The sequence below is a fragment of the Artemia sp. Qi Xiang Cuo genome, chromosome 8 (genome assembly GCF_049724085.1).
Source record: "Artemia sp. Qi Xiang Cuo chromosome 8, ASM4972408v1, whole genome shotgun sequence".
NCBI classification, from domain to species: domain Eukaryota; kingdom Metazoa; phylum Arthropoda; class Branchiopoda; order Anostraca; family Artemiidae; genus Artemia; species Artemia sp. Qi Xiang Cuo.
In genome coordinates, this window is record NC_142801.1 from 67,212,396 (window position 1) to 67,236,801 (window position 24,406).

General features: G+C 37.4%; 1 protein-coding gene across 2 annotated transcripts in view; it reads left to right on the forward strand.

Moving 5' to 3' along the window:
• The window catches only part of LOC148949727 (uncharacterized), an 86,379-nt gene that overhangs the window by 57,905 nt on the left and 4,068 nt on the right, over positions 1-24,406 (forward strand). For both annotated transcript variants that reach the window (XM_089093698.1, XM_089093699.1), the window contains exon 6: positions 14,357-14,652. In XM_089093698.1, the coding sequence (XP_088949824.1) occupies positions 14,357-14,652 (296 nt within the window). The remainder of the gene's footprint in view (positions 1-14,356; positions 14,653-24,406) is intronic.

A 24,406-nucleotide genomic window follows, 5' to 3' on the forward strand; every position in this document is an offset into this window, starting at 1 on the left:
GTTCAATACAGCTATGAAAAATGTTTACGTCAGCGATGATGCTCCATTGTGTGTTCGTGAAGCGCGGAAGAGACTTTACGAGACTAAAGACTGGTTCTCACGGCCCATATTTTTTTTCTGGGCAGATTTTTTTTCTGTCCATAAAAAAAATCTGGGAATTCCGCATGTTCACACCGGAATTCAGTTCTCACTGTCCAGATAATTTTTCTGGACAGATTTTTTTTTTCTGGCCATCGGAAAAATCGGCGTAAGATTCAAAAAATGGATCATGAGGCTACAACTGTTTTGCTCTTGTGCTTACTTCGAAGGAGAAAGAAGAGAAAAGGCCTACAAGCCTCAGAGACTATGAGAAAAAGAAAATTTTGGGTCAGAGACTTTTTAAAAATGAGAAGTGAAAATGGTGCTTCAAACCTACTAATCAATAACCTGCGTTTGAAAGATGCAGATTGGTTTCATGACTATTTCAGAATGTCACCTAAGCAATTTGATAACCTGCTTGGTCTGGTTACACCATATATTGCAAGACAAAATACAAACTTCAGAACAGCTATTTGACCTAAAGAAAGGCTTGAAGTGACATTAAGACATCTTGCAGCTGGTGGTACACAGAGAAACCAAAGCTTCACATATTTCCTGGGAAGGTAGATTGCCAACTAAATTATATGGAACACTGAATGCAATCTGCCAAGTGCTGTCCCCATTATTTGTATGATTTTCCAGTGAGCAATCTGACTGGAAGGAAATTTCCCATGAGTTTGCAGTAAAATGGAACTTCCCACACTGTGTTGGAGCTATTGATGGGAAGCACATTAGAATCCAGGCTCCACCAAATTCGGGGTCACAATATTTCAACTACAAGCAGTTCCACAGCATAGTGTTGATGGCTATGTGCGATGCTAACTATCGATTTGTCTATGTTGACATAGGCAGTTATGGCCGGCAAAGTGATGGTTCTGTGTTTGGCAATTCAACTCTTGGTAAGAAAGTGATTGCTGGTACTTTAGATCTTCCAGGCAGTGATACGACTGATACAGGAAATGCCACCTACTTACCATATGTGATTGTTGGAGACGCAGCTTTCCCCTTGAAAACAAACTTACTTAGACCCTATCCTGGTGATCACCTTCCAGTACCAGAGGAAATTTTCAATTACAGGCTTTCTCGTGCACGAAGGATAATGGAAAATGCATTTGGAATTCTTGGTGCCTAGTGGAGAATGTTCAGAGAAGCAATTAATGCAAAGCCTGAGAATATGGACTAGGTCATACACATTTGTGTTTGCCTATATAATTACTTGCGTGCCAAAGATCTTACAACTCCACGGAGACACTCGAGGTATGTTAGTGCTAACTTCGTTGACACAGAAACTGACGGTGTTATAACATTGGGGCAGTGGAGACAAGAGCAAGTAAATGGGCTGTTACCAATTGTCTCAACAGCAGCACGAAACCCAGCTGAAGCTGCCAAACATGCCCGTGACAAATTTCGAGACTACTTCATGACGCCAGAAGGAAGTGTTCCTTGGCAGCTGAGTAGAGTGAGTCAAGGCCGCATTCCTGAGTAGGTCAGTGTTGTGTTGTAGCAGCAGGCTGTATGCAAACTTATCACACTCACAGTTGTGTGATTAACTATCAGAAATGAATGTGTAAATGTGTGCGTCTATTTCTGGCTGTAGTTTAGTTACTTTTCTATAGTAAAGAATAAAGTCTATAGTAAAAACGGCTTATTTCGCTTTTTCTGGTGGATTTTCCTGCTTTCAATATATTGCTGGTAAATTTATCAGATAAATATGCTGCATGGGTTCAGGGGAGGATAATTGATAGTAATGACTGGCAACTGTTAAATAGCGACTATTTTTTCTAATAGTGAGATAAAATACTGTTTAATACTGAGATAAAAACTAACTTTCAGTAAAGCACAAGTATAGTACAAAGTACAAAGCACAAGCTATACATAAATGTTTGGGTCAATGTGCGACACAGTTATAACACTTCTGAACCGTAATCTTTCCGTTGAGAAACCAAAGTTAACGCGAAGCGCTGAATACCATTAAATTTATTGCCTAGCTTGCAATCCAGATGCATAGTTTCCAGCAAAAACTTATCTCAACTAATTCAACGACTGTTTAGGCCTTAAATTTGTTTGTTCATTTTTAGAATCCATAAACATATTTCGTTACTCTCCCCAAAACCGCTTTTCTTTCTAAGCCGCTACGTTAGGCACAATCTGTTTTGGAAAGAATATGGCGTGAAAAAGTGGACATACTTGACACTGAACTTTTCTCGCCTGAAAGAAAAAGAAAAAAAAAGAAATTGCACAATTTCCATGTCTTTAGCCACTGTCCTAAAGTAAAAATGAAGATTTTCGAAACAACCGGCTTTAAAAATAACTTTCGATTTCGCCCTTAATCTATATCCAACTTTTGAATACGTCAAGGCATCAATATTTGCACTACGGAAGTCTTGACAGAGGAAAAAAAGAAAAAAACGGATACGGTAGTTATGCAGCATCCGAGCTCGTCCACTATAACAAGCATTCGAAAGTAGAAAAAAGAGCTAAGCATGAGTGAGTGCAGTAGAAAATGTTGGGGTATTGAGATTTTGCATACTGATAAAACTCAGAGCAAAGAACTGCACTGAAATGAATTTATATGGATACTATTCTTCTACATAGGCACTAGTTTTTTCAATATACTTTCCTACCGCTTTTGAATGCTCTGCTGCATAGCCATAAGCCGCTCTAACTCACTTGCCTTTGAAGCATGTCTTTGTATATCTGAACCATAGCAGGATTGCCAACCATAGGTCTAATCAACCATAGAGTCTAGTTGTAAACTAAGAAATTACACAAACACATTACTCATTTCCTGGTCATCACTTTCATATTTTTTAAGCACTTCAGAAATTTCATGACGTGCCGCTGCTTGTGCTTTTTTGGCAAACCGTTCAACACGCTACAGATGTACTGGCTAAAATGTAAGTTGGGTGTTTTTTTCTCTTGTAAAGACGAAAGAGCTTTGACAATTTCTTGGTCAATGTCTGTATGTGCCTGGCTACCTCCAGGAGTATTCTGAGTCTTGTTACCTCCACTACTACCACATGGCTCTTGGGATGTTTTGCGCTGTCGTTCAGGCTGGATGGGAGCTAAAGGTGACATACATGATGATGAGGTTTCAGACTGCTGATTCTCCGCGGAGTTTATCCTAGCTCTTTTTGACGGCTGAAAAAGAGATTCTGCTGTCTGCTCAAACTCTTCTGAGCTCAATTCTATATGCTGAGTAAATTCGTCTTCATCATCAATTGAAGTATCTATCCTGGTCAAAGTTTCACTAACAGAAGCAATCTGCAGAGGCTCAGTCATGTTGTCCACAGTTTTTCTTAGCTGACCCGTCTCTGTCATGAAGCTGAAAAGGTGGAAATACTTCCATGTTTTTCTGTTTACTTTTGCACCATCTCCACTTTTACCTTTTTCACTGCGTCTACACTTCATATAAGTATCTCTTAGAATGTCAAACTTTTTCTTCAAAATGTATGCAAGATTCTGAACAGGCAGTCCATAATCTGAAAACAAAATCCCGGATTCTGCCATGGCTGCAAAAGAGTTTTTCTTCTTCCTACAATCTTTGTAGTCTTCTCTAGAAGAATTCCATAGCCATGGATAGTTGATACAGGTGTTGACAAGGAGTTCAATGTCACTGTCAGACCATTTTATTTTGTCCTCCATGACGATAATGGTATCCTAGGGGTTTGCAAGGTACCAGCTGGCTTCAGCTCTGGTTCTTATGCCTAAAAAGAAAAAAGGGTACAGATTACACTATTATATTATTACATTATAACATATTTACAGTATATATTGTAATATCAGTTGACTTATGCTGAGTTCCGACCTACTCACCATGGTAAGCAAACATGAAAAAAAAGTTAGCAAATCCGTTCCAACCTTCTTCTCCTTAACATAGAGTTACCATGACTATTGTTCCAACCTGACATTTTTCCCTTGATTTTAGTTACCATAGTAACTTTTTGTTTACCATGCTGCTCTGCAGGGTAAGGAGCTTACTATGGTAGCTTACCATGGTAACTGGGTTGGAACTCACTCGCCAGTTGACTCTGAAACAAATTTTTATGTAAAAAAAGTAATTGTTTTTAAGAGGTTCCTAGAAACTGGTGTTCTTTTAAAATATCTGAAATTAGCTAATTACCTTACTAATTAGCAAATTAGCTACCCTTGAAAAAAAAAAAACTTATTGGTGTTAAGAGGTTCCTAGAAACTCGTGTTCTAAAGGTAGCACCAGGGGTGCTGCATCCCTCCCCCCTACACACCCCCTATGCAACACCCCTGGCGCATTCTGATTTCTGCCTAACTACTATATTCATCGATTAATGTGATGGAGCATTAGATTTATGATTATGATGTCATCTCAAACCTGTGACAATTTTATAATTTAAGAGAGTCCTGTAACTTTTGAATTTGCTGAAACATTTATGGCCTTTTCTCCCCATCATATTTCTGTACTAGACTGATTGAGCTCTACTTCTACAAAGTCAGGTTACCTAAATAAAGGTGCAGTTTAGTTCCCACTGTAGTGTGGGGTACAGAGGCCCTACCAATAGAACTGGGATATACAGTAAGAAGTGAGCTGCTTATACCCTGCTTCTACTGGACAGTAGGCTATCTGTGCAACTTTACAGCCCAATTGACTAAATAAAATACAGTAAAAAAAAAGTTGTTTTTATCAGGGGGAACTAATCTACACCTTCTCATGTATCTCCAACGAATTTTTCTCTAATATTCTTGTGAAGTCAGCTTCTTCAGTTTTTTACCTTGATCTTGGTTGGTGGTTGTCGTTTTCTGAGTGATCTTTAAATATCTGCTTGTTCTTCAGCTACATCAACCATGCTTTGAACTACTTTTAAGGCTAAAATCTGACCAGATTTTTTTTCTGGCCAGAAAATATCAAACTCGATCTGATCGAAAAATCTGGTCAGAAAACAGTAAAATCTGGGAAAAAAATCTGGCCAGAATTCTGGAGACGAAAATCTGACCAGATTTCTGGTCAGTGAGAACAGCAATCTGGGCAGTGAGAACTTAGCTTAAATCTAAATTGAGTAGAAAGAGTATTCCAGCTTGGGTATCTAATACTGTTCCTCCCTTCATTCAGATTGAGAGAGAAGGTGTTGGAAAAGTGAAATATATGTATAATGAGCCAATACCCGAGCTACTTGATTGTTGATTCTAGCATTTCATTTGCTTGTTTTGAAGTTAAGAGTCATTTTTTGGCTATTATTAAATTAATTTTGTTATCGTGGTTAGCGGCACTAGCACAAGTATGTGCCTGATGAAGAAAACCAATTATATTTTCTTCGATTGCATTATCCTGTCTTTTTTAATTTGAGTGAGATTTTTTATTTTCCATGAGTTTTTTTTTTGTTATGTTGTATGGGCAGTGGGTGGAGCGGCGGGGAGGATTTTGTACGAGATTGTGGAGCGCGTTCTACTGTCTTGTATGGAGGGTTCCATGTTGTTCTACTTGTTATTTATGATGAAAAGGCAGTTAGTTTAATTTATTTTCTCTTTTTTCAGTTTTTTTCTTTTGTTATTAATTGCGGCCCTCCTGGATACTAGAGATCACTTGTGGTTGTTGTAAGTAGAGTTAATTTTTCTGAGTTTCCTCCTTTGCCTCCTAAGCTTGTGTCTTGAAAAAATGAGTTGGATTGTGACAATAATAGATTGAAAAAAACTTAAGAGAAATTCGTTGAGTTGGGATGTTCTGGGGAAAGGGGTCTTAAATTTGGATTATGATGAAGGAAACGATGGGGGGTTTTCCAGTGGTTAAACATAAATTTCCAGTTGATATTGGAAATAAATCTACTATGGGTCAGCAAAGTTTGAGCATTTTCCATTTGAATTTTCAAGGTCTTTCTAGTTCATTTAATTTTTTAACAGAACTATGTAAGTTTTCTGAGTTGGATTTGCTTGCATTGAATGAATTGTGGCTTCGTAATCATACAATGAGTCTACTTGAAATTGATAGTTATGACTGTGTGACGCAGAATGGGGAATCACAATTACATGGTGGATTGGCTTTATATTGTAGGAAGAATATTACAATGAAAATACGGAATGATCTACGTGCGAATAAAGAGATGGTTTTTTGAATCAATGGTGGTTGAACTTTGTAAGTCAGGAAAATTTTTCTTTGTGGTGGTTGTTTATCGACCTCCATCTGGAAATGTGCAGGAATTTAGTGATTTGCTGGAGCGGCAAATGGATAAGCTGTCAGGTTGAAATCGCCCATGCTTTGTTTGTGGAGACTTTAATCTTGATCTATTTTCAGTAAATGTAAACCCGAGAGTTGGTGATTTTTTAAATGTTATGTTGGGTTACGGTTTAAGACCGACAGTTAATATATGTAATCGAGTGACTTTGCGCTCAGAATCACTTTTGGATAATATATTTGTTAATGTGAAGTTTGATTTTGCTGATGTTATTTTGAATGATGTTTCTGACCATTTTGGTGTTCTTGTTGTTATTAGAGAGTTTGGTGTTCCTACAGCTACGAATATACCACCACAAATTTCTGCATTGAAAATGGATGCTGAGGCTCTTAACATATTCAGAAGAAAATTAAAGAACGCTCAATTTGACTTTTTAGAAAGTAGTGATCTGCAAGTGAATGAAAAGTTTTCATTGTGGTATTCAGAAATAACTAAATTACTAAAAGAAAGTTGTACAGTTATTAAACAGCCGGCTTCTCATGTTACCCCTAGAAAACCCTGGATTACTGGAGGACTGATGAAGGCCATATCAAATCGAAGACTGCTATATAAATATTCTGTAGTGTCTCCTGAGGTGAAAGTGAGATACAAGAAATATAATTGTGAACTCAATAACCTATTACGAACAGCGAGAACTAATTATTATAGAAATGAGTGTATAAAAAGTGCAGGTAATCCCAGGCAAACGTGCAGAGTAATTCAGTCTGTTATGAGCCCTTCCAAATGTTCAATTTTACCTGAAAATTTCAACACTGATGCTTCGATTGTAGATAATCTGTGTGACCATTTTTCTATTGTTGGTAAACGGATAGCGAACTCCACAACAAAATTTTCTGAGGATGGAACATACCACCAATTTTTACCCGAGGAAAGTGATGTATCTGCATATCTGAAACCAGTAACTGCTAGTGAATTACGTACCACATTGTGGAACATGAGAAATAATGCTTCGGGTGCTGACTTCCTTTCATTGCGTGTACTTAAGTATGTTTTCTCGGAAATATGCGACCAGGTTTGTGTTCTATTTAATATGTGCCTAAAATTTGGTGTTCTTCCCGATTTTATGAAAATTGCTAGAGGGGCTCCGCTTTTTAAGGGCGGAGAAAAATTTGCCGAACGATTATAGGCCTATTTCATTGCTGCCAGTTTTACCGAGAGTTTTTGAAAAATTGATTAGTGGCAGGATGGTTGATTTTCTTGGGAATAAAAAGTATTTTAGTAAAACCCAGTTTGGATTCCGTAAAGCAATGTCGACAGATCAAGCTCTTGTGAACGATGCTCTGGACCAAGGGTGGAAAGTTGCATCTGTTTTTTTGGACTTTGTGAAAGCCTTTGATGCAGTGGACCATGGAATTCTTCTGGTGAAGCTGAGGAATTGTGGTTTTCGAGGTATGTTTTATCGTCTATTGGAATCTTTTCTCCAAGATCGAAAGCAGTTTGTCAGTGCTGGTGAAATCAAATCGCAAGTTAAAAGTGTTGAATTCGGTGTCCCTCAAGAGTCTGTTTTGAGGCCACTACTGTTTCTTATATATATTAATGACCTGCGAAATGCTATCAATGGACTGTCTTTTGATTTAAAATGTAATGAAACTGGAGCATCAAAATCTATTTTGCCGGATTTTGCTGATGACACGCATCTAACTGTTGCTGCAAAAACCGGGGAAATGCTTATACAGAATCTTCAGACTGGCATGTTAAACATTGAAAAATGGATGAGGGTTAACAGATTTCAGCTAAACCATGCAAAATCCCATTTTGTAATGTGTGGGAGAAGTAGCAATTACTACCCTTGGATTGACAAAATACAGTTCGGTGAAAATATTCTCCCTCGGGAAGTTTCGACAAAGTATCTAGGGGTAATTATTGTTGAGTGCCTTAACTTCAAAGAGCATATTTCATGTGTTAGTGGCAAGGTTGCAAGAAATGTTGGGATGATGAGGAAACTGAAGCACTTTTTTCAGAAAGATATTATGAGATTGCTTTATTTTTCTTTTGTTCACCCATACCTTCTATATGGTTGTCTTGTGTGGTCAAGTACATTTTTAATTCACCTTCGTCCCCTTAGAAGTTTACAAAATAATTCCCTACGTGTTTTAACTGGAGATAATCATAAAATGTCTGTTAGACATAGATATAATCAAGTAAATATATTACCGATAGCTGGATTCTTCCGTTTTTATAATCCTCTTTTTATGTTTAAATATACACACGCGTTATTACCTGAGTGTTTTAGGGAAATGTTTACAAGTGGTGTTAATTTTTATAATTACTCGACTAGAGCATCAACACTAGTTCGGCGACCTCAGGTTATTACAAAGCGATCCGTTTTTGGCCCTCGGTTGTGGGAACCATTACCTCAGGAAATTTCAACAATTGATTAGCTAAATGAATTTCGCAGTAAATTAAAAGGACGGTGTTTGTCTACATATGAGTTTTAATCCTTGTTGGGTGAATTTTCTCTCAAGTGATTGATATACTTTTTTTGGGAGGGCGACGAGGAGGTAGAATAGAAGAATGATTTTTAGAAATTAATTTATTTCGTTTATTTTTATTTATTTATTTTATTATTATTATTTTTTGCCCTTTTTTTTGGGGGGGGGGGGCTAAGGATGGCTGGTAGTATTTGTGTACGTAAGGTTTTGTAAAGGGTGATGTCTGCCCATACAAGTTTAATAAACTTCGGGTTTTGTTGTTAATGTTTTTTTTTTATAAAATCCTTTATTCTCTTTTTCTCTTCAATAGTCAATAGTGATTGGGGGGCAACAAACCCCCCTCTCACGCCCACCTTTTCACCCAACACATCCAATCAAAATTTTGGGATAGCCATTTTGTTCAACGTAGTTGAAAATTCTGGAAATTAGGTCTTCAAGGATGATAACCCCCAACAGCCCTCAGGGCAAGGGTTGTGTTATGCCCTGGGGGCATATAAGCTTTTTATAGACAGCTTTGTCAGCCCCACATTCTCGACCGTGGATTATTTACGTTGAGTCCTTTGATAATGAATTAAAGTTATCAAGTATTTTGCAGTAGGTTGCATATGGTTGCATCAAGACATGGCTAATTGTAGACAGAGAAACTGTACTTGTCAGGTTACTTGTCAGGTTAAACTTTAGAGAGGGCTCATTTGATTGGAAATTGAAAGTCCAAGTTTACTTTTTAAGCATCAAAAGATATCGGAGGGTAACCAGCCCCCCATGTCTATTTTTCCCATATGCATCCAATGCATCCAATAAAAATTTTGAGATAGCTTTTTGGTTAAAAATAGTTCATAGATTGTATAAGAAAATCCGGTGTCGACACAACCTCCCAGTCCTGGGGGCAGGCGTTGTAAGCTATGCCCTGGGGACATATATGGTTCTTACGAAAGGGATGCTCGTATAAACTTTAAAGAAGGCACATTTGATTGGAAATTGAAATTTATATTTCACTTTTTAAGTGTCAAATGGGATTGGAGGCCACCTAGCCACCCCCCCCCATCTCTGCCCTTTTTTCTCAAACCCATCTGTTAAGAACTTTGAGATAACCATTTCTTAATAGTTCAAAAATCATATAACGAAAGCTCTGGGGTCAACACAGCCCCCCAGGGCCTGAGGGCAGGCGTTGTAAGTTATGCCCTGGAGGATTCTTATGGAAGGGATGCTCGTAAAAACTTCAGAGAGGGCTCATTTGATTCGAAATTGAAAGTTATAGTTCAGCTTTTGAGAGTCAAAAGAGACTGGAGGGCAACTAGCCCCCCCCCACGCAGCTTTTTCCCAACTGCATCTGACAAAATTTTGAGATAGCCATTAAGTTGAAAATTGTTCCAAAGTCGGACAACAAAACTCAGGTGTCGACACAACTCCCTAGGGCCTGGGGGCAGGCGGTATAAGTTTTGCCCTGGTACATACATGGTTCCTTTGAAAGGGGTACTCGTACAAACTTCAGAGAGGGCTCGTTTGATTAGAAATTGAAAGTTCGAGTTCACTTTTTAGTAGTCAAAAGAGATCCGAGGGGGCAACTACTCCCCCCCCCCGCCTTCTTTTTCGAAACCCGTCTGATGAAAATTTTTAGATAAACATTTAGTTAAAAAAAATAGTTCAAAGGTCTGATAAGAAAAGCTCCGGTGTTAGTACAACCCCCTAGGACCCGGGGGAAGGTGTTCTAAGTTATGCCCTAATGGCATGTATGGTTCTTATAAAAGGGATACTCGTATAAACTTCATAGAGGGCTCATTTAATTGGAAACTGAAAGTTCTAGTTCACTTTTTAAGAGTCAAGAGCTTTTAGGGCAACTAGCCCCCCCACGCGCTTTTTTCCCCAACCCCAGCCGCTACAAATTTTGAGACAGCCAGTTTTTTAAGAATTGTTCAAAAATTAGATAACAAAAACCCCAGTGTCAAAAAAACTTACCGGGGCCGGGGGGGTAGGTGTTGTAAGTGTTCTTCTGGGGGCGTATATGGTTCTTATGATAGAGATACTCGTATAAACTTCAGAGAGAGCTCATTTGATTGGAAATTGAAAGTTCTAGTCCACTTTTTAAGAGTCAAAAGATATCCGAGGGCAACTAGCCAAACCCCCTACCCCCTACACACCCTTTTTTACCCAAGCCTATGCGATAACATTTTTAAAATAACCATTTCATTAAAAATAGTTGTAAGGTCAGATAAGAAAAACTCTTTTGTCGACGCAACCCGCCAGGGACCGGAGGCAGGCGTTGTAAGTAATGCTCTGGGGGCATATATGGTTTTTATGGAAGTTATGCTCGTATAAACCTTGGATAGGTTTCATTTGACTGGATACTGAAAATTTTGTTCACTTTTTAAGAGTCATAAGAGATTGGAGGGCAACTAGCGCCCCTCCCCTCTCTCCCCCTCCTCCACGCCCTAAATTCATCACATAAAAATTTTGAGATAGACATTTTGTTAAAACTAGTTCAAAGTTCAGCTAACAAAAATTCCTGTGTTGACACAACCCCCGTGCCCGTTGACAGGCGTTTTAAGTTATGCCCTGGGGACATACAAGGTTTTTATGGAAAGGATGCTCTTATAAACTCTAAGAGGGCTCATTTGATTGGAAATTCAAAGTTCTAATTCACTTTTTAAAAGTAAAAAGTGATTGGAGGACAGCTAGCTTCTTCCACACTCCATTTATTTTTTGCCAGAGGCACTTCATATAAAGGGGGTCGTCATATAAACTTCAAAGGGGGCTCATTCGACTTGAAATTGAAATTTCTAGTGGCCTTTTTAAGAGTCAAAGGTGATTGGAGGGCAAATAGTCCCCCCCAAGTTCTTTTTTCACATATATCTGATAGAAAATTTGAAGTAGCCATTGCATCAGATAAAATTTGATGTCGACACAACCCCCGGGCGTTTTAAGTTATTCCCTGGGGACATACAAGGTTTTTATGGAAAGGATGCTCGTATAAACTTCAAAGAAGGCTCATTTGATTGGAAATTGAAAGTTCTAGTTCACTTTTTATAAATCAAAAGTGATCAAAGGACACATAGCCCCCCCACCCTTTTTACCCAAATGTTTCAGATAAAAATTTTGAGATAAACAATTTGTTAAAAATAGTTCAAAGTTCAGATATCAAAAGCTCTGGTGATATCAAAGATATCAAAAGCTTCATTTAACTAATTTGGTTCATTTGAGGCTTGATGAAATTATGTACTCCGGTATGTAATTGCGCAGCAGCTATATTATGGAGGATGACTGGTCGGTCTTTTTCTAGGGGGGGGGCTTCATAGTTGTCAGTGAACCTCGATAAATCCGTCGGCGACTGTTGTTTTTAGACTCGTTTATGAATTTCGGCATTGTGTTAATTAATTTATCGAGTCAAGGAATCTTTTAATAGGTATCTTTTAACTTTTTTATATCAAATCCCCTTTTCGGTTTATGAAATCAAACTGCGTTTCGTATATTTTCCACTTAAGAATTTTTGTCTTTAAGCATTTGATTTTGATCTTGTAACAAGTTAAGAAAAAGTAGAATATATGGTATTCCAGGGATGCTTATTCCATCATCTCGGTGCCACTTGTTCAATCTTATGTCACACTTCTGTAACATTTTACCTCCTGAAGGATGGTACACATTGCAGGAATGTGTGGCAAACTTTGTACCGATCGTGGCACACTACACTTAGGAGTGGTGTGCGCCATCTGTTGTACATACTCTTTGAAAGTAAGTGGCCCTCGATGGTATTAGCATAGGCAATCGTCTTTCAACGGGGGATCGGGATCAAATACACATAGGTTCAAAGTCAGTCGGAAAAAGGTTAAAAAAGTCGTGCCTGAAAGAACGTTTTTATTTAATAGTTAATTGGTTTCAGTCAAACGCGGGGCTGTATCCAGGATTTTTTTTTTCAGAGGGATTTACAAAAAAATCTTAGATATTAGTGATTATCAAGGTTTTTGTGTACAAAGATGGGTACTTACGTGATATCCCGACCACACCTTAAGAAGATATATATATATATATATATATATATATATATATATATATATATATATATATATATATATATATATATATATATATATATATATATATATATATATATATATATATATATATATATATATATATATATATATATATATATATATATATATATATATATATATATATATATATATATATATATATAAATCAATCTGTTGATAACAAATATATTTAGTTGCTGTCCTCTGTTCCTGTAAAATACTTAGGTACTTGTCTGTTAAACGAAACACACCTAAGAAGTGAAGTCGGATTAATCCTAATGAAATATGCCAAAACAGGATGATAATATAATATTGTAGAAACAAAATTATGGAAACTGTTAAAAAGAATTATGGAAAACAGGCCGTGCAGAACGCATTATATTAAATACCTAAGATAATCTAACCTAACCCCTAACCACCTAAATATTAAATATTTAATTAAATTATACAAAAATTGTAGTTTTATCACTCAAAATAAGCAAATCATAATCGATCCCGGTACTTGTGTATTATATGGTACACACTCGAGAATTTGGATCTACAGATCAGACAATAACCGGTTTATGCCTGTCAGTATTTGAAGAAAATTGGCTTAGCTCAGATGGGGGTGTTACCATTTCGAACAACCGTCACAAGCACAGAACGTCGAAAGTCATAACTTCGACACGTCAGTTCATCGACAGTCACAATCGCTACCCGTCAGAACGTCGACAGTCATAAAAGTTTTAAAAGTTTAGATGTTATGAAAAATTTTTAGATGTTATGACGTGTAGATGTTATGACTGTCGATGTTCTGACTGTCGATGCTCTGACGGTTAGTGGGTCTGACGGATTTTCGTTATGAAAACATTTTAAGATGTTATGGCGTGTCGATGTTCGACGTAACTGTCGACGTTCTGAAGGTTAGCGATTGTGACTGTCGATGAACTGACGTGTCGATGTTGTGACGATTAGTGGTTCTGACGGATTTTTTGTCGATTTTATGACGGATTTTGTCGACGTCCTGACAGTGCTCCTGACGGTTAGATGTTATGACGCCTTCCCGATCAGATGAAATCTACGTTTTAGGTATATTTTTATTAAATGTTTAATAAATAGAGGTGGTATTTGCAAGGCCGTATCCCGGGGGGGGGGTTACCCGGTTTGAACCCCCCCCCCCCCAAAATTTTTGACCGAGGCGAAAATTATTAAAACCTAGGTAAAAATCAGTAAAATTAGTCGAAAACTGAGTCAAAAATTAGTACCCCCCCCCCCCCGAAAAAATCCTGGATCCGCCCTTGGTATTTTGTTTGCGTCAAGTTATGCATTTAAAATAATGCGTTCTTTGCGGCCCCCTATCATAATTCTTTGTTGTAGTTTTTCATAATCTTGTGACTGAAGTATTGTATTTTCATCATTTTTTTTGTATATTGCATTAGGATTAACCCAATTTCACTTCTCGAGTGTACCATATAATACAAAAGTACCCCGATCCTAGAAAGGAAACCGGTTTCTGTAAGATCTTACTCAACGTAAGTCTTGAGTGTCTTTCGTTTAATAGACAAGCACCGTACCAAAACTTCTTAAACTATTTCTTATTCCTTAATCCTGTTAAATCTGTGTGTTTTTTTGCATATAGGAAAGATGAAGGATAGCGAAACTTGGTTCAATTGGCTTTCTGCAGCTATTTCAAAAATCAAGTCACAAAAGCAACGACCGTCGGTGGAAAGAATATCTCATGCAGTCCGCAAATCCCACGGACGTGAGAATGGACACGTGATTCTAACTGATGCAGTTATTGCTGAAAGACTTGAAGAAGCGGTTAAGTTGGGCCAGTTGGTGAAGTTGATGAGTAAAGGAACCTTTTCATACCAACTAATTAAGGAATTAAAAAGGAGGCATTCTGTATTAGACGAATCCACAGATCTTTGTAAGGTACCAATTTTTATTTGCTATTTGGCTTATTAATTGTTAAAACAGTTAAGGTATTGTATATCTTATTATAGTTTTAGGTTAACATCTATCCTACAATTTAAAAGGTATTAGCTAGGTTGAAGAATTTTCAACTGTGAGTTTGGGAAACTTCAACGAGGGGCTACCCTTCCAATATCGGATTCGCTAGTTTATTAACTTTTATGCAAGCATAAGCGAGGCTACATTTTGTTCTTTGCAGTTTCATAAACTTACAAACAACTAATTTTTGTGTGCGTGGATTGCGTAAGTACCTGGCACACCGTCGTACTCAAAATATGGCTGCCTTATTTTATCACTAAAAATCTTATTTTTGTCAGATAAAATGTAAGTATAATTAACACATCAACAACTTCATAATAGCACATTGAGCACATTAGTAAAAAAGGCAACCATTGTATTAGTCTTGTGCTTTCGTTTTTTCTTCACTTAATAACCTTTAAGCTAGAATCGTGACTACTATCAAACAGTTCGTAGTAACGAACTGTAAGTAAGGAGCGACCCAGCTCAAGGGTAACCGAAACTCTAGAAAACGGTATTTTGATACAAATAGATACATCAAAAGAATCAAATTTTAATGCTGATTTCAAATATATAAGTTTCATCAAGTTTTATCCTACTCATCAAAAGTTAGGTGCCTGAGAATATTTGGCTGATGTTCGAAAAAAGGGGGAAAGACCCCCTAAAAGTTATATAACCTTAATGAAAATCGCACCATCATATCCTGTGTATCAGAGAACCCTACTGTAGAGGTTTCAAGCTCCTATCGACAAAAATGTGGAATTTTACATTTGTTGCCAGAAGAAAGATCACAAGTACTTGTTTATTTGTTTTTTTTCCAGGGGTGATCGTGTCAACCCAGTGCTCCTAGAATATCGTGGGAGGGCTCATTGAAATGGAAATTAAAAGTTCTAGTGCCCTTTTTAAGTGACCAAAAAAATAGAGGGCAACTAGGCCCCCTCCCACGCTCATTTTTTCTCAAAGTCACCTGATCAAAATTTTGAGATAGCTATTTTGTTCAGCAAGTTCGAAAATATTATAAGTATGTCTTTTAGGATTACTTAATCCCCCGAGTTCCCCTGGGGAGGGCTGAAAGCTATGAACTTTACTCAATATTAACATATAGTATTGGTTATTGGTAAGTATATTGATGTTTTTAGGGAATAGTTTTCCTGGGAGTGGGGGGGGTGGGGCTGGGGTTATGTGGAAGGATCTTTCCATGAAGGAATTTTTCATGGGGGGAGGGACATTGATTTGAAGTGGACGTCGAACTTACAATAATGATTTAAAGAAATATCAGAAATTAAATATAAAAAAAAAACAAGTTTTTAAACTGCAACAGCAGCAACAACAATACTTTAAGCGAAAAGAAAATATTACATATATGGTTGGGTTAACCCCCTAGTCAATACCTCACTTTCTAAGCCAGAGATTTTTGAGTACTTTCATAAGATCTATTTATTCTAATTAACGGCCTTTGTGATTAAGCGGTCAATTTTAAAGAATCTGAACAAAATTCGAACTTTAGCTTAAAGAGCAAGGTATTGACTAGAGGGCAAACCCCCTTAATATACGTAATAAAAATATACGAATATAGAAGTTCGTTACGTAAGTTAATTCGTAAGTTACGTATATTTATTACTAATAAAAATGTTCGTAAATAAAGTTAAACAACTTTCGAGAAAGCCATTTAACTAAATAAAAGTAAAGTAATATAAAAATTTTGTTTTATTTATTTTTGTACGGTGAGCCAAAATCAAAACCTGCAGTAATTTAAAAACGTTCAGAAATTAAATAAAAAAAAACAATTTTTTTAACTGAAAGTAAGGAGCGACATTAAAACTTAAAACGAACAGAAATTATTCTGTATATGAAAGGGGCTGTCTCCTCTTCAACGCCTCGCTCTTTACGCTAAAGTTTGACTTTCTCACAACTCTATTTTTTTTAAACAATGAAAAATTTTAGCGTAAAGAGTGAGGATTGTGTTCTACGTAGTTGATTTACACATAGAAATTATGTTTTTGAGGAGGGCACTCCCCCCACAACCCTCAGGGCAAGGATTGTGTTATGCCCTGGGGGCATATAAGCTTTTTATAGACAGCTTTGTCGTAGAAACTTCAAAAAGGAATCTTCGATTGGAAATTCAAAGGGCTAGTGCCCTTTTTATTTGTCAATAGTGATCGGAGGGGCAACTAATCCCCCTCTCACGCCCACCTTTTCCCCAAAGACATCCAATCAAAATTTTGAGATAGCCATTTTGTTCAACGTAGTTTTAAAATTCTGGAAATTATTTCTTTGGGGATGATAATCCCCCACAGCCCTCAGGACAAGGGTTGTAAGTTATGCCCCTGGGGAATATAAGGTTTTTATATAAAGTATTGTCGTAGAAACTTCAAAAGGAGCTCATTCGATTGAGAATTTAAATGGTTAGTGCCCTTTTTTATAGTTAAAAGAGATTGGAAGGCAAATAACGCCCCGTTCTTCGCCAACTGTTTCCCCAAACATAACCAGTAATAATTTTTAAACAACTATTTTGTTTAACGTAGTTGAAAAGTCTGGTAAGTGTACCTTTGAGAAGGACACTCCCCCCACAGTCTTCAGGGCAAGGGTTGTAAGTTATGCCCCGGGGGTATATATGTTTCTTATGGAAGGTTTGCTTATATAGACTTCAAAGAAGACTCATTTGATTAGAAATTGAAAGCCCAAGTTCACTTTTTAAGCATCAAAAGATATCGGTGGGTACCCAGCCCCCCCCCCACGTCTATTTTTCCCAAATGCATCCAATAAAAATTTTGAGATATCTTTTTTGTTAAAAATAGTTCATAGATTGTATAAAAAAAATCCGGTGTCGACACAACCCCCCAGGGCCCGGGGGCAGGCGTTTTAGGTTATGCCCTGGGGGCATATATGGCTTTTATGGAAGGGATGCTCGTATGAACTTTAAAGAGGGCTTATTTGATTGGAAACTGAAAGTTCTAGTTGACTTTTTAAGAGTCAAAAGGGATTGGAGGCCATCTAGCCCCCCCCCCCCCCATCCATGCCCTTTTTTTTCTCAAACCCATCTGATAAGAACTTTGAGATAGCCGTTTTTTTAATAGTTCAAATATCATATAACAAAAATTCCGGGGCCAACACAACACCCCAGGGTCCGAGTGCAGGTGTTTTAAGATATATCCTGGGTGACTATATAGATCTTACGGAAGGGATGCTCGTAAAAACTTCAGATAGGGCTCATTTGATTGAAAATTCACAGTTATAGTACGGCTTTTGAGAGTCAAAAGAGATTGGAGGGCAACTAGCCCCCCCACGCACCTTTTATTCCACAATGCATCCGATAAAATTTTGAGATAGCCATTAAGTTAAAAATTGTTCAAAGGTCAGATAACAAAACTCAGGTGTCGAAACAACTCCCCAGGGCCCGGGGGCAGGCGGTATAAGTTTTGCCCTGGGACATATATGGTTCTTATGAAAGGGGTGGTCGTACAAACTTCAGAGAGGGCTCATTTGATTGGAAATTGAAAGTACGAGTTCTTTTTTTAGTAGTCAAAAGAGATCTGAGGGCAACTAGCCCCCCCCCCCCCACGCCTCCTTTTTCGAAACCCGTCTAATTAAAATTTTTAGATAAACATTTTTTAAGAGTCAAAAGGTATCCGAGGGCAACTAGCACCCTCCCCTCCTCCCACACACCCATTTTTACCCAAGCCTTTACGATAACATTTTTAAAATAGCCATTTCATTAAAAATAGTTATAAGGTCAGATAAGAAAAACTCCTGTTTCGACTCCTGGTTCTTATGGAAGGGATGCTCGTATAAACTTCGGAAAAGGTTTCATTTGATTGGAAATTGAAAGTTCTTGTTCACTTTTTAAGAGTCAAACGAGATCCGAGAGCAACTAGCCCCCCCCCCCTCCTCCACGCCCTAAATTCATCACATAAAAATTTTGAGATAGACATTTTGTTAAAACTAGTTAAAAGTTCAGATGACAAAAACTCCTGTGTTGAAACAGCCCCCTAGGGCCCGGAGGTAGGCGTTGTAAGTTATGCCCTGGGGGTACATGAATGGTTGTTATGGAAGGAATGCTCGGATAAACTTCACAAAGGGATTATTTGATTAGAAATTGAAAGTTATAATTCACTTTTAAGAATAAAAAGTGATTGGGGGGAGCTAGCCTCCCTCCACACACCATTTATTTTTTCCCAGAGGCACTTCATATAGAGGGGGTCGTCATATAAACTTCAAATGGGGCTCGTTCGATTGGAAATCGAGAGTTCTAATGGCCTTTTTAAGAGTCAAAGGTGATCGGAGGGCAAATAGTCCCCCCCCCGAGTTCTTTTTTCACAAATATATCTGATAGAAAATTTGAAGTAGCCATTGCATCAGATAAAATTTGATGTCGACACAGCCACCGGGCCCGGGGACAGGCGTTTTAAGTTATTCCCTGGGGACATACAAGGTTTTTATGGAAGGGATGTTCGTATAAACTTCAAAGAAGGGTCATTTGATTGGAAATTGAAATTTCTAGTTCACTTTATATAAATCAAAATTGATCAAAGGACAGCTAGCCCCCCCACCCTTTTTACCCAAATGTTTCAGATAAAAATTTTGAGATAAACAATTTGTTAAAAATAGTTCAAAGTTCAGATATCAAAAGCTCCGGTGTCGACACAACCCCACAGGGCCCAGGGACAGGCGTTATAAGTTATGCCCTGGGGGTATATAATGTTCTTATGGAAGGGATGCTCGTATAGACTTCAAAGAGTGCTCATTTGATTCTAGTTCACTTTTAATTTTTAAGTCAAAAGTAATCGAAGGGGAGCTAACCTCCTCCCCCCCCCCTTTTCCCCCAAATGCATCAGATAAAACTTTTTAGATAGATATTTTGTTAGAAATAGTTCAAAGTTTAGATTAAAAAAACACTGGGGTCGACCAAAGGACTTCATATGGAAGGGGTCGTCGTATAAACTTAAAAAGGGGCTCATTCAATTGGAAATTGTGAGTTCTAGTGCCCTTTTAAGGGTCAAAAGGGATTGGAAGGCAACTAACACCCCTTCCCCGCTAACCGTTTCCCCAAGCACATCCAATAAAAATTTTGAGATAGCCATTGTGTTCTAAGTAGTTGATTTCCAGATAGAAATTATATTTTCGGGGAGGACATTCCCCCCACAGCCCTCAGGGCAAGGGTTGTAAGTTATGCCCTGGGGCCATATAGGCTTTTTATAGAAAGCTTTGTCGTAGAAAATTCAAAAACGGCTCACTCGTTTGGAAATTCAAAGGGTTAGTGCCCTTTTTAATAGTCGAAAGTGATCGGAGGGCAACTAACCCCCCTCCCATGCCCACCTTATCCCCAAACACATCCAATAAAAATTTTGAGATAGCCATTTTGTTAAACGTTGTTGAAAGTTGTGGAAGTTATATATTTGAGCAGGACACTCCCCCCACAGTCTTCAGGGGCAAGGTTTATAAGTTAATTCTGGAAATTTGGTCTTTGAGGATGACAACCCCCCTACAGCCCTCAGAGCAAGGGTTGTAAGTTGTGGCCTGGGGGCATATAAGGTTTTTATAGGTATCATTGTCGTAGAAACTTCAAGAGGGGCTCATTCGATTGGAATTTGAAATGGCTCGAATCCTTTTTGAAAGTCGAAAGTGATTGAAAGGCAACTCACATCCTTTCCACGCCCACCATTTCCTCAAACACATCCAATCAAAATTTTTAGATAGCCATTTTTTCAACGTGGTTGAAAGTTCTGGAAATTATATCTTTGATCTCTCCCCACAGTCTTCAGAGCAAGGGTTATAAGTTATACCCTGGGGAAATATATGGTTCATATGCAAGGTATGCTCGTATAAACTACAGAGAGGGCTCATTTGATTGGAAATTGAAAGTTCTAGTTCCTTTTTTAAGCATCAAAAGATATTTGAGGGTAACCCCCCCCCCCCCCCTTCACGCCCTTTTTACCCAAATGCATCGGATAAAATTTTGAGATTGCTATTTTGTTGAAAATAGATCATATAACAAAAACTCCAGTGTCGACAAAAACCGTGTTGTAAGTTATGCTATGGGAGCACACTTGGTTCTTATGGAAGGGATGCTCGTATAAACTTCAAAGCAGGCTCATTTGATTTGAAATTGAAAGTTCTAGTGGAGGGCACCCCTCCCCCCCTCCATCCACGCCCTTTGTTTTTCAAACCCATTGATAAGAATTTTGAGATAGCGATTTTTTTTGAAAATTTTGAGATGGCCATTATGTCAAACATAGTCAAAAGGTGAAGTAATTAAAATAATTATGCCTCGGAGGTTGACAGAACAACCTCCCACTGCCCCTTTGGCAAGGGCTGTAAGTTATGCAAGCTGTCCATTGTTCATATATAAGGTTTTTATCAAAGAGGTAATCGTATAGACTTTGGAAAAGGCTCATTAGATTTAAATCGAAAGTTCTAGCTCCGTTTTTCAAAAGTCAATAATAATTGGACAGTAAGCACCCCCGCCCATGTCATAAAAGCTGGAACTTTTTGCAATCAAAAACAAACAAAAATTAATTAAAAAAAAACTTTCCGAAAAATAAGTTTTTAAAATAAAAGTAAAGGTCATTTTAAACTTAAGCTCAGAAGATACAAATACCTGTTAAAATTTAAACTAAAAACGACCAGAAATTACTATTAAAGAATAAATAAACCCAACACGAACAGAAATTAAATAAACAATCATAGTAAAAAACATACAACAAGTAATAATATAAATGAATAAATAGATCATAAATTGAGTAATGCTTAGATTGAATATGAAAATCAAGCTGAAAACGAAAAAATGTTGCTATTAAGTATAAATGAAACTTAAAAAGAGCAGAAATTAAATAAACAATCAATGTAAACAAACATACAATAGATATTAATGTAAATGAATAAATAAATCTTAAAACGAGTGAAACTTAAATTGAATAAGATAAGATAAGATTTATTGCAAAAAGCCTTTGGGCCATAGCAACACATAATGCAATCTACAAACCAAAGCTCAGGAACAAAATACAACTTTAGATAATAAAAATCAAAAAAGAAAAAAAAGAACAACAAAACGACAAGGAAAAGAAACACACCAAGGTTCAACTTTTAACCAACAAACACCATATAGTAAATTCAAATCAGGCTATCCCCTCAAACATGATTCCCTATGTTTAATCCCTAAACAAAGGAACTTGCACAACTGTTTAATAGCACATGTATTCCTCTCAGCCATCCGCTCAATTAACCAGCAATCACTCCCAAACACTCGTCCAAAACATTCATTCCGCAACTCAGACAGCTTTTCACACTCGGATACAAAATGAAATGTTTTCATTCGCCAATCCACACTTTGGGCAAAAATAAGGGCCAGCCGCCAGCCTAAACTTTCCCAAAAATGTCCTTCTCTCACCTAAATTCAAACTATCCCCTCTTACCGACAACAAATTCTTCAAATCCTCTTTATTCAACCCAAATTTAAAATAAACCTCTTCCCCCCAATAGTCTTTGGTTTGGGAGTAAAACCTCAAAGACATGAATGGTCCTTATGAGCTTATCACTCTTGGATTTTTTGGTAATTCAGAGTTCGCTGGATTTCCTGCCATGCTCAAATTGTTTCACCCATAAAACCTTTTCCTTCATTCCATATCTCCGAAATGCCACAAAGGTCCAGTATTTTCTTGACCTTGACCATGAATCAAGTCTACCGTCCTTCAAGCTCTCCAAATAAGCTGCCTTAAGGAGCCGAACTCTAGGTAGCCTAATTATCTTCTCCCAGAATTTTACCATTCTGACCAATCTAACACTCCTTAAAGAGAAAAGCCCAAAATCTCCTTTCAGTGCCACTGAACTAAATGAATCCTTCAAGCTTAAAATTCTCTTAAATATCTTAGCTGAACTACTTCTAGCTTAGCTGCTTTAGCAAACCCCAAACCTCCGAGCACCAATGTAGACTAGAAGCTAATTTTGTCTGGAAAATTCTTCTTTGGATCCTCATGTCAGCTAGCTGATTTAAATTACTTCTCGAAAGCATATTTATTAACCTATTACTCCTTAAATTACAATCTTCTACAAGCCTAGACATCCCCCTTAATGCACTAAATTTAACACCCAAATAGACAGATTGGAATATGCAAATTAAGCTTGAATCGAACAAAAATAACTACAAACAAGAGTTTGAGTATGAGAAACCGTTGTTGTAGAAACTTCAAAAAGGGCTCATTCGATTGGAAATTTAAATGGCTAGTGTCCTTTTTAATAGTCGAAAGTGATTGGAAAGGAACTAACCCCTTCCACGCCCACCATTTCCCCAAACACATCCAATCGAAATTTCAACGTAGTTGAAACTTCTTGAAATTATATTTTTGAGCAGGACCCTCCCCCCCCCCACAGTCTTCAGGGCAAGGGTTATAAGTTTGGCATTGGGGCATATATGGTTCTTATGGAAGGTATGCTCGTATAAACTTCAGAGATGGCTCATTTGATTGAAAATTGAAAGTTATAATTCACTTTTTAAGTATCAACAGATATTGGAGGGTAACAAGCCCCCCTCCCCCTTCACGCTCATTTTTTCCAAATGCATCGGATACAAATTTTGAGATATATATTTTGTTAAACATAGTTCATAGATCATATCACAAAAGTCCTGTGTCGACAAAACCCCCCAGTGCTGGGGGGAGGGGCAGGCGTTGTAAGTTATGCCCTGGGGGCATATATGGTTTTTATGGAAGGGATTCTGTCTCGTATAAACTTCCAATAGGGCTCATTTGATGAGAAATTGAAAGTTCTAGTTCACTTTTTATGATTCAAAAGATTGGAGGGTGTCTAACCCCCCCCCTCCCCCATCCACGCCCTTTTTTCTCAAACCCATCTGATAAGAATTTTGAGATAGCGATTTTTTTTTGAAAATTTTTAGATGGCCAGTATGTCAAACATAATCAAAAGGTGAAGTAATTAAAATAACTATGCCTCGGGGGTTGACAAAACAACCTCCCACTGCCCCCAGGGCAAGGACTGTAAGTTATGCAAGCTGTCCTTTGTTCATATGTAAGGTTTTTATCAAAGAGATAATCGTATCGACTTGTGAAAAGTCTCATTTGATTTAGATTGAAAGTTCTAGCTCCGTTTTTAAAAGTCAAGAATAATCGGACAGTAAGCACCCTCGCCCATGCCATAAAAACTTGAAACTTTTTGCAATCAAAAACGAACAAAAACTAATTTAAAAAAAGCTTTCCGAAAAATAATTTTTTCAAAGAAAAGTTAAGGCCATTTTAAACTTAAGCTCAGTAGATACAAATACCTGTTAAAATTCAAACTAAAAACGACCAGAAATTACTATTAAAGAATAAATAAACCCAAAACAAACAGATATCAAATAAACAATCATAGCAAAAGACATACCACAAGTAATGTTCGACATGTTTTTTTCGAGAAGTTTTTGTTTTAACTTAGAGATATTTTTTTTTTACTTAGAGTTGTTTTTTTATTAGAAAATTTTTTTTAAATTCGAGATGTTTTTTTTACTTCGAAATGTTTTATTTCTTTGTGACGTTTTGTTTTAACGTTGAGACGTTTTTTACTTCGAGACGTTTTTGTTTTAACTTCGATACCGTTTTTTCTTCGTGACGTTTTTGTTTTAACTCTGGGACGTTATTTAAGCAGAGAAGTACATCATCAAACTTTTATACGTTTGCTCAAGGTTAAAAAGACTTTTCGTGAAAGT